The 11,704-nt window shown below is 42.3% G+C and overlaps 1 protein-coding gene across 3 annotated transcripts in view; it reads right to left on the reverse strand.

Annotated features, from left to right (window-relative positions):
• The window catches only part of Btbd7 (BTB domain containing 7), an 84,968-nt gene that overhangs the window by 5,055 nt on the left and 68,209 nt on the right, over positions 1–11,704 (reverse strand). For 2 of the 3 annotated variants that reach the window (XM_029484385.1, XM_029484386.1), the window contains exons 7-11: positions 9,759–9,902; positions 7,973–8,162; positions 5,024–5,202; positions 2,414–2,863; positions 13–337 (exon numbers count right to left, since the gene is read on the reverse strand). In XM_029484385.1, coding sequence (XP_029340245.1) covers positions 13–337; positions 2,414–2,863; positions 5,024–5,202; positions 7,973–8,162; positions 9,759–9,902 — 1,288 coding nt within the window. Of the gene's footprint in view, positions 1–12; positions 338–2,413; positions 2,864–5,023; positions 5,203–7,972; positions 8,163–9,758; positions 9,903–11,704 lie in introns of those variants that run through there. The other variant, XR_002379347.2, reaches the window with a different exon arrangement.

The following is an 11,704-nucleotide window of genomic DNA, read 5'->3' on the forward strand; positions in this document are numbered from 1 at the left end:
CAAAGTATCTACCATGAGCAGGGGAAGGGGAGCGTCTGCCAGGAGCAGGAGTGGAAGGTCTGCAAGCAGCATTCGAGAAGTCATAGAGATCTGGGTAATCCTGCGGATTTTCTCTACCGTCTGCTTTCTGCTCTAGTGTGGGTTTTTTCCGAGACGTGTGTGTATGTCTCTGTGGAATACATGACAGATGCTGGGGAGGTCCCGTTCCTGCTTCAGAAACTGTCTGGCATAATTCTGTGTCTGCAGCGAGCTCTGGGAGCCTCCTGTCCTTGAGTGACAGTGTAGACACCCCCATGGCGATATCTGGCATCAGGTCATTCAGCACAGGCTGTGGACACTGAGACGGAAACAAAGGAGCATGATCAAAAAGAAAAAGACCCATACATTTCTTTCAAATCCTTTCAAGATTACAAAGTACATCATTGTATTTAGGAGTCCTAAAAGTACAATTATACATATAAAATAATACAAACCACTACACTTTCCTAAAGAGGTTATCGCTGTTAGCATTATGTAGCTCTTCAGCTTTCTATCTATGAATCCATATTATATACAAAATTTAGTGCACACAGTTCTATCACTCAACTTCCTTTGAGATTATTTGAGATCACCATGTAACATTTTACTGTATTGTTGATATGTAATTTAATCTTTGCCTGTTACCCCTTCCCCTGCACACCACGTCTCTTTTCTCTCCTCTACCCCCCACCCTCCTCTGCAGGCCTCTCTATGTATCCTGGTTGTCCTGGAATTCACGTAGACCAGGCTGGCTGGCCCTGAACTTGCAGAGATCTGTGCCTCTGCCTTCCAAGTGCTGGGATCAAAGGTGTATGTCACGATGCAGAGCCAAGACAGATTCTCTTACTCAAACCTAGAACTCATTGATAATGGTTAATCTGGCTAGCCATCTTAGTCTGGGGAATCCCTTTCAACTTTCTGATGCTGGAATTCCAGGTGGCCTGCCACACCTTCCTTGCTTCTAGGTAGGTTCTAATTTTAGATCTAAATTTAGGTATGGGCTAGAGAGATAGTTCAGTAACTAAGAGCACTGTCTTCTCTTCCAAAGGACCTGTGCTCAATTCCAAGCAGCCACTTGGTGGCTCCCAACTATCTGTAATTACAGTTCTAGGGAATCCAATAACTTCTTCTAACTTTCATGGGCACCAGGTGTGCATGTGGAACACAGACTATATATGCATACAACACAATCATACACACCAAAATATTAACAATTTAAAAACAAACAAACAAACAAACTTGGGTCTTCTTGATCGCACAAGAAAACTTTGAACACAAAGCTATCTCCAACATTCTAGGTTTGGTTCTTTGAGAGAGGGTGGCCCTAGATGGCCTGAAATTTGCAGCACTTCTCATTCTTTGCTTCTTGTGCACAGAATTTACCGATGTATCACTATGCCCAGCTTTTTTTAATTTTCATTTTCTAAGTGTCTAAGTTGAACCCATCTTTCTACCTCAGACTTCCACAGTGCTAGGATTACAAGTGTGTGCCACCATATCTAACTCTATTATTAGAAATTCAGGTTATTTATATTTTTCACTATAGTCAGGATGGTATCAGTGAATATATTAATAAATATACTTTAAAGAGAATTGTACTTAAAATATAAAATAGGACTTTTAAAACTGTAAGGCTAGGCCATCAGAGAGCAGGGGTGACAGAAGGACCAAAAGGGGAAGGATAATAAGACCAAAGGTGTAGATTAGTTCATCACTTCCAATGAGGTCTACATTGATAATAATATGACCAAAGGTGTAGACTAGTTCATCACTTCCAATGAGGTCTACATTACGGGTGTTTCCATGAACAGGTACACATTTATTTTTCTCCATTGAATGCTGCTGATATCACATGACAGAGTATGAAGAATTAGAAGTTCAACCTCTAGAAGCTCAAAAATCAGATGAAAACCCTCTCTCAATTACCACCCATTTGCCCTAGCAACCAAAGCCAAGTCAAAATGAGAGTCTGACAAATGATTGGGCTGGAGGTGGAGACACAAATGAGGACTTATTTCTGCTGGTTTTATCAATGGGGAGTCTTTGTCACACACCCTGATACTAGTGGCCATAGTACTTAGGGGAACAGAACAGACGCGTCTACATACACGCTTGCAATGGAAGATCAGGACTCTGGTATGTACACGGTTAAATCACTGTGCTACATCTAGCTGGCAGAGCGCAGCAGGACACTGCTTGCCGCCATCTTACTCACCTCAAGTCTCTTCTATTTATGCCTGCCCTCCTGTTTTTCAATCCCCTGAAGAGAAGCTCCCAGCTAGTCAGTAACACTTCTGGGTGTTGCTAAGTCCCATCAGGATTTCTGGAGCTGAGAGAACAGCTCCCAAGGCCCTATACCTTTGTCTGTGAGAAAGTTATCTACGTGTAGACTTACCACTTGCTTCTCAGATATTATTGCTGCTGAGGCGGCAGCAGCTGCAGCAGCAGCAGCAACCGTCTGTCTCCCCAGGCCTGTGGTGTTGGTACAGTCGGGAGGNGCTACTTTAACACCTGGCAAATAGACTGGGGGAGGGCCAGGTTTAGGAGCTGTTCTGGAGTGAAACAGTGAATGATTACAGGGGTAAGAAAATGAACGGGAAGGGTGGTGACTGGGAGGCCTTTGTTTCCAGCCTGCCTTGAGCTGGTTATGGATTGGCGTAGCTGGAGGGTGGTATGGAGGGGGCGGAGGGGGTAAAGGTGGATGGAAGGCCACAAAAGAGTCCAGGTCTGTAAACATGGTTTCTGCAGTAGGGGTACTGTTGACACGACATCTCCCAGGCTGCCTCATTGTCAAGAGCGGACTTTCATCCCCAAACCGTTCATCGGGAAAGAACTTGTGAGGATTCTATGAAAGATTATAAAAATGCAAAGTTAGCATGTTAGCCTAGGCTGCCCTTGACCTCATCACTGAGGGAGACCTTGATGAGCTTCCAACTCGCCTGCTTCAACCTCCAAGTTCTGGGATTGCCGATATGTGCACCATGCCTGGCTGTGTTACCTTTTCTTTTTCCCCTGATAGCACAGGCTGGTCTCTAATTCACTATGTAGTAGAGGCTGGCCTCAACCTTCTAAGCTTCCAGTCTTAGCATTCCAAGTGCTGGGATCACATGTATGTGCCATTTCATCTGGTTTTACATTTGTACCGTTACTGGATTTAAAAAATGGAAATGTACAGGTTGAGAGAATTAAGTCAGGTACTAAGGGACAGAGTGCAGGAGACAGCACAGAACAAGCTGATCCACTAAGAGTATGGCAAGCAGCTCAGGCGCTGTCAGCGAGATCATGTGACAGAGCCAAATTCCAGTACTAAAATGTAATTCAAATACACCATTGCCAAAGAAATTAAACACTGACAAGGGAAGGATCTTTCTAGAAAGATTCTAATACAAAATCTTTATATTCATCTAAAGTAACTATGCACCATCCTTACACATTATGCATTAGTAACTTACACTGAGATACTGATAAATGTAGAATGTTTCTGTACAATTTATAAAACTAAGATGCCTTTTTCTTTTAGGGTTTTGTTTTTGTTTGTTTTTTTGTTTTTCGAGGCAGGGTTTCTCTGTGTAGTCCTGTCTGTTGCGAAACTTACTCTTTAGACTAGACTGCACTTGAACTTAGAAATCCACCTGCCTCCGCCTTCCAAGTGCTGGAGTTTTTTGTTTTTTTTTTTTTTTTTTTTTTTTTTATTAAAAGACAAGGTCTCACTATATAGTTCTCACTGGCCTGGAACTTCCAATGTAGGCTAGACTGGCCTTCAGCTCAGAGATCTGCCTGCTAGAACTGAAAGTCTGTGATCCCACACCCAGACAGAAAATACAGTTTAAGATGGCAAAGGGAAAAGAAATGGCCCTGAGAAGGAGGATGCCGACAGACAGGTTAACACTGAAGGGGAACATCACAAGGCCATAGCCACAAACAAGCAACCTAAGGAGTGCTGAAAGTAAGAGTCTTCCCTAGGGAGGGGCACACCAATTGGTCATCCAATACCAAATGGTCAGCCCTGGAAGCATATATACATGCAATTGAACAGGTTGTATTTAAAAAGCTAGGAAAACACACAGACACATCAATAATTAAAGAAAAAGAGGCCATGAATTTGAAAGAGACAAGGAGAAGGGGGATCCATGGAAGGGACGAGGAGGGGAAAAAAGCAAAGAGGGAAATAATGAGATTTTATTATAATCTCAAAAAATAAAAAATTATATTAAAAAAGTAAAATACTACTGTGTAGCTTTACTGATGGAAACAACAGTAAAGTAAGGCCTGAATCATTTGCTGCCTTGCCAAAGAGCAACACACCAACTAACCAGTTTCAAGTGAGGCTAAGGGTATTGAAGGTGAGGTAAAAACATTTGCATCAGTTGGTGAGATGAAATTAAAATTTATTTTACGTTATTTAGATATTTTTATTAGACTATTTTACAAGTCCTACTTTAATTGTAGAATCAATGTTACTGTTTTCTTTGTATCCAATTACCACAAATGAGGGTTTAAAAAAAGATTCTTAGGCTGTGTTTGAAAACAACTCCTGAGAGAAAAAGAGAAGAAACAAGAGACCTGGATGACCAGTGTGTGTAATAGGAGCCAAAGTGGAAATGCAGTGACCAGAGTGAGTGAGCAGTGAGGCCTGGCTGGCATTTTCTACCCCACCCCTCTGATCTCTCCTGAGATAGAAGTTTGCAGTAGCTGCCTGCTAGATGCTCGTTACACCCCATACACACAGTTGCTTTACATAATGTCCTGTCTTCACTTCACATGAGAAAAGAGATGTTCAGTGAGGGTAAGTGACTTCATCACGTAATAGATTAGAAACAGCAGGGCCAACTCTGTGCTCAGGCTGCTCTACCAAGTTGTCTCTCATCAGGAGAAACCTGCAGGCTATTAAAGACCCCAGCGGTAGCAAAAGAACAAGCAGGAAGAAAGAGCAGCAGCTGAGGGCTCCTCAGGTGACCTGACTCATGTTCCAGGCTCCCTTCCCCACCTCAGTATTGTGTCCTACCTGTAGGAGCTCTGCAGCGGCGTCGGCAAGACCAAACTCTCTGAGCACTCGGATCTGGATTTCATAGCTGACGGTGGCACCTTCCCCACAGTTCAGGGCATAGGCTCTCTGCACCTGCTCTGTGTGCCGCAGTTCCTGCAGGCGCCTCACCATATCCTTCATAATGAGGAGACGAGGAACTAGAAGGAGAAAGACAGGACAATTCCTGAGCTATGTAAGACTACTCAGCAAGCACAAGGAAAACATATGCTATAGCAGAATCTTCTCACACAGTTTTTAAAGATGGTATTTTAATTCCCTGGAAATATTCAATTTATATGTCTCAAATTATTTTCCAAGGTTTTAAAATTTCTCTGGGTACCAAAAGCTCTTGATTATATACTAAACAGCTCCTAAATTTAACATTTTCAGCCCCAGTACAAATAAAACTGTACTGGTAAGTCCCTCTCAGGAGGCAGAGGCAGGCAGGTCTCAAAGTTCAAGGCCAGCTTGTTCTACATAGTGAGTTCCAGGACAGCAAAGGGCTAAACAGAGAAGCCCTAACTAAAAGAACCAAACCAACAAAAACAAAACCCCCAGCTACTTTATTTGCACCCACTCTCTTCAGAAGGTGGAAGGCATTCGATGTCTTCCAAATAATACTCACCATAAGGGCTGAGATGCGACTCAGTGAGGCAGTGCTTGCCTAGTTTTATTTCACACCACAAGCAAAATATCAAGTAACTGTCTTGAGCCCTACAAACACCAGGGGTTATACTTGGGCAATTAGGGTTAAAAAGCAAAAGGCACGAACCCTGTTCTCAAAAACTTCTCACTTTAGTCACTGTAAACTCAGTAAGCAAACCGAGGGCAGGAAGCAGCGCCAGGCTGGACGAGTTTTAACAAAGGAGGGTTCTAGAAAGTAGGCAGGCAAAGGAAGCAGGGGAGGCTTTCTGAGCAGAAGACAGGTGCATATAACATATGCAAGTGAGAGATACCATGACACAAACAGTTGGCTTGACAGTAGAATCCAGTGCTCAATGGTACAAACTACAAGTGTATTGACAGATGATAGATAAACAATTAACTATATTCTGTGTATACCAGGTAGTTGTGTTTATAGGGGATAATAGGACCAGAGCTGTGACTCCCTGACAATCACTCTGAAACTACCTAACACAAATGTGCTGGCTAGTTTTTTTGTTAACTTGATACAAGGGAGCTTCAATTGAGCCAATCCCTCTGTAAGTTTGGGTTGTGGGTCAGTCTGTAGAGCATCTTCTTAATTAGTGATGTATGTGGGAGGGCCCAGCCCACTGTGGGTGGAGCCATCCCAGGATGGGAAGTCCTGTGTTCTATAAGAAAGCATACCGAGCAAGCCATAAGGCGCAAGCCAGTTAAGTAGCACCTCTCGGTAGTCCCTATGTGGGCTCCTGCCTTATGTTCCTGCTCCATTTGAGTTTCTGTCCTGATTTCTTTCAATGATGGACTACAATGTGGAAATCTAAGCCAAATAAACCCTTTCTTTCCCTACATCCTTTTGGTTATGATGTTTTATGACAGTAAAAGTAACCCTAACCAAGAGAACAGAAGAAAGTGAATGTCCTAGAAGTACCCTGAGTGTAGTTTTATTGGAACACAGTCATACTGTTCAATATGAGTACTGACATACATGGCTGTCTGAGTACTGAGTAGTTACTAGTGAGGTTATATGGCCACAACGCAGAAACTAGAATGAGAGGAGAAGAAAGGCCTAAGAAATGCTTAGGAGCCTACAGTCTCCTGAGTGCTTACTCTGAACCAGGCAGACTTCTTAGAATAGAGTCGTGGCACTTCATTAAATCTGCACAATGACTCTAGAAAAGAGGCATTATCTGCATTCCACAATGAGGACACTAATATTCAGCTCAAAGTCATATACATAAATGGCACAGTTAGACAGTCTTTTCCAATAAGCTGCATAGACTTTTCTTAGTATGTTGGGGAGGATCAGAAAAAGAACCTTAGTAGGGCCACATCGCATCACCTAAATGAGAGACATGTTAAATCTTCCTGATCATACTGTGAATGTTTTTGGAACGTTGAGGTTAAATTCTAAGGTGAAGTTATGTAATATGCATCTGCAGTAACTCTGGCTTAAAAGAAAACACTATAGGCTGAGCACACCAGCACAGCCTTTAATCCTAATACTTGGAAGATAGACACAGGTGGAGTACAAGGCCAGCCTGGTTTACACAGTGAAACCCTATCTCACTTAAAAGAGAGAGAGAGAGTAGGGGAGGGAGGAGAACAGGAGAAAGAAAACCAAATGTGACTATATCAAACCTTCAAATTGTACAATCGTCTAAATAAAAGAACCTCTCTCCTCACATTGTTACCCAATGTACATATAAGTACACACAGAATAGCCAAATATGAAAGCAACTTATGGAAGACAACAGTTCAAAATAAAGTTGAGACTGTGATGAAAAGCTGTCACCATGTGATTCATCTTTGCATAGCTGTGTAAGCAGAAACGAACGGTACTACTGAACACCATAGTCTGTTAGAGTTATTCTGAAGCCTGCAATGGCAAGTGGGGAGGGCTGGCCTGAGTTTCTGACCACTAGTCATTGCTGTCTTTGGACATGACAGTTATACTAGGAGCTAATAGGGCTTGCATTTGGGAGAGGAGGACACAGCAGCCACCTCCTGAAGGTTTTTGTTTTTGAGACGGGTTCATTATGTAGCTCAGGATCTTCTTGCCTTTCTCTCTTAGATTCTGGGAGGACAGGCATATGCCATCATGCCTGCCACAAAAAGGTTCTTATATGACAGAAAAAAATCTGATTCCTCTAAACCAGTCATTCTTAACAGGAATGATTCTGCCCCACAATGCATATCTGGCAATGGAATGATGCACAAAGGGCACTGAAACGTGGGGAGAATCAACCAGCAACTGTAAAAACAAAAGAACCGATACTGCCTTACCTGGGATCTCATTGGCTACAACTGATGGAGGGCTCGACTGGTTACTGCTGATCTGCTGGTGGCTGATCATGTGGCAGCACTGGGGCATGGCATTGCTGACCATGTAGAGTGTGTCTGGGACGTTGGACATGCGCACCATTCGCAGTCGCACCAGGTCTGTCTGCTCCACCATCATCTCATCCAGCACCGACTGCAACATTGGAGAGAAACTGGTCAGCCTTCATTAGATCACACTTGCCACGGTGAGATGATGATGATCATCATCATATAAAAAAAGCCTGGTTATCATTTCTCATCAAGTCTAAAGTCAGTGGTAAAAGGAGAACGAGCTTCTCTTTTTCTTAGATATTCTGAAAAGATTTCATCTTCTAAAAAGTCTATAAATTGGTCAGAAATAAACTATACAAATCATAGACAGTGTGTAGATATGCTAAGTATTAGATGACACAAAAATGCTCAAAATACAAAACACAAAAATTAGGCCAGGCATTGGATGCACGGCTTTAATCCTAGCACTTTAGCCACAGGGACAGGCAAGTCTCTGTGAGTTCTAGACTAGCCTGGCCTACATAGTGATTTCCAGAACAGATAGGACTAGACAGTGAGACCTTGTCTTCAAAGAAGGGAAAATGAAAGGGCGTGCGTGCGTGTGCATGCACACACACGCACGCCCACACACGGACAGACACATATATACATATATATGTAAAACATGTAAAATCATTGCTATTTAACGTAACAGATCTATAAATAAGCCCAATTTTGTTAAATAAATTCCAGTGCACCTCTCTCACTACACTGCAGAATGGTCCAAATACCGTAATATATGAATATTGTCCACATTTATTGTGGGGAGGAGCTCATCTTAGGCCCTGGCCCAGTGCTACACCTGATGTGGCTGACGACTGGGCCATTCTACTGTCTTAGATCTGCTTACAATGTCCACCACTCACTCATCTTTCCCTGGACCCCTGTGAAGGTTGAAGGAGAATAACTGACTTCACAGTGTTGTCCTCTGCTCTCCACTCACATGTGCTCACATGGACATCATGCATATGTGGCTGAATGGCTCAGTGGTTAAGGGCATTGATTGTGTTGGCTGTGATAGGTGTAGTGGTTCATGCCTTTAATCCCAGAACTTTGGAGGCAGAGGTAAGCAGATCTCTGTGAGTTTGAGGCCAGGCAGGGCTACAGAGTGAGACCCACTAACAACCACCACCACCACCATCACCACCAAAACAAAACAGAACCTTGTTGCTGATTTAAAAGACTATTAGTCTCTCAAACTTCATATTAACATCTAATAAAGCAGTATTTTGTTCTCACATTATCTTTTCTTCTTGGAGAGTTTTCTATATTATAGTACACACAGGGCCTGCTATTTACTAACAAGATCGAAACTTTAAATGCTTACCCTAATTACCCTAAAACTAAACAGAGCTCAAAAGTCAGCTATTCTAGAAGGTTAATCAACGAGATCACAGTTTATTAGAGTCTCTTAGTTTAAAGGGAGGACAGGCAAAGCAGCCTGTAGTCATCGCCGCACTCTGCAAGCTGTAAGGCATGGCTGTGTCGTGCAGCTCTAACAATTTGCAAGGCCAGGAGGTAAAATGCAGCTTGAGTTTTAACAACATCCTTGATAATTAAACATTGCAGAAAACAAGTGACAAACTAGATTTTACTTTCATTTTCCCTATTACTACATGTCTGATTCACTTGCAAACACTAAATCTCTGTGCGTGTGGTTGGTAATAAACTCATCTGCTACCTTCCAATGTTTCCTTACCTTCGCTTCTTCCACATAGGGAGAAAACAGCCGAGGACGAACATATATGCCAGCGTTCTTCTGCCGAAGCCAGGCGTTTGATTTCCCGCCCTCTGCTGTAGGAAGCATGTCTGATGGCGGCGTGCTGATCAAGCCTCTTTTCATCTTAAACACAAGATGAACAAATACTTTTAATAAATAAACAAGATATATGCAGCGCTACAATACTATTAAGGCAACAATAATACAGTTATAAAACAAATTGCACAAACATTACCACAACTTAAATAAGACTCTAGGGATGTTATGTAAGCTTAGTAATACTTTAAAAGTTCAGTAGCGGTAAACAATATGCACCATAATTGCCCATATTACTCTAGGGGGCTGATGATTTACAAAGACACTTAAACACAAATTTATTAATTTGGAATAATTTGGGTAAAATTTGATGAAAACTAATTATTTTTTCTTTGTTTATTCTGCTCCCCAACACTAAGACAAAACAACATGCTGTTGGTCTTTCTTACAGCACAGGACACTATACAGTAGACTCTCTTCTCGGGGAGTGTAACCTGCCACCAACCCTAATACCCCAAATCAGAAAATGTGGGAACACTTTTCAGTTTACTGAGATCTGTTTAGATGTGGGTTTAGTAACAGCAATGGTGAACTATGTGACCACAGATGCCTTGTTTAACTGTAGGGCTGCTGTGTGGTTCTGGAAGTGGGGAGCCGCAAGACTAAAAATTTTAAGTGTTACTCCATTGTTTCCTTAATGATGCTAGGAACCCATAAGTAAGCCCCTTGGGTCCTCCTGTGATGGTGAAGATGAAAGGAAAGCAACACCTGGCATGGTATGGACTACAACTAGTAAGAGCACAGCAACGCACAGGCACAAGCAGGTCCATACTGGGCTAAGAATGGAGTCAAGAACAAATAAGCACATAGTTCCTGAACCATGTCCTACAATAGTTTTCTAAATAGAATACAAAAATCACTCTGCCTGGGTGTAACGGTCCACATCCTTATTCCCAGCACGCAGGAGGCACAGGCAGGCAGATCTCTGAGTTCAAGGCTAGATCGTTCTACAGATTACACTGTCTTGGAAACAAACCAAACCAAACCAAACCAAAAAAGGAAATCATCTGGTTTGAGTCTAGAGTTTGAAATAGAACCAAAAAGTATTTCCCCAAGTTTACTCCTTTAAGTATAACATCTACCCAACGCATTAGCTTAAATTATTTTAGATTAATAAAACATAGAATAGTATTTGAAAAGTAGAGAAAAGATAAAACAATATTCCATTATAACTATGATTCTACTGATAACTACCCCCGAGGCCCCGTGTTTCTCTGTGTAGTCCTTCCTGGTTGTCCTCAAACTCAAGAGACCCATCTGCCTCTGCTTCCTGAGTGCTGAGACTGAAGACTTGAGCCACCATGTCTTTTTTGAGACCAGTTCTCACTATGCATCCCTGTTTGGCCTAACACTCATGAGATTTGCTCTGCCTCTGGAGTGCTGATTAGATTAAGGCCATGTGCTATCTATCATGCCCAATTTTTATATCCTTTAAAAAGATTTATCATTAGCATTTTTCATACTGCTGTATTAGTTTTGTTCTTTTTTTTTTGTTTTTGAAACATGGTTTCATGATGCCAGCCTAGAACTCTCTATTTGACCAGCTGGCCTTGAACTCAAAGAGATTCACCTGCCTGTGCCTCTGGAGCACTGGGATTAAAGGCATGCACCATCCTGATTGGTTCTGTAATAGGTTGGTTTTTTTTTTTGTTTGTTTGTTTTTTTTGAGACAGGGTTTCTCTGTGTAGCCCTGGCTGTCCTGGAACTCACTCTGTAGACCAGGCTGGCCTCGAACTCAGAAATCCGCTTGCCTCTGCCTCCCAAGTGCTGGGATTAAAGGCGTGCACCATCATGGGGTATTTTCATTAGGTAAAGCGTCTTTGCCTCCA

Source organism: Mus caroli, chromosome 12, assembly GCF_900094665.2.
Source record: "Mus caroli chromosome 12, CAROLI_EIJ_v1.1, whole genome shotgun sequence".
In the NCBI taxonomy this organism is placed as follows: Eukaryota; Metazoa; Chordata; class Mammalia; order Rodentia; family Muridae; genus Mus; species Mus caroli.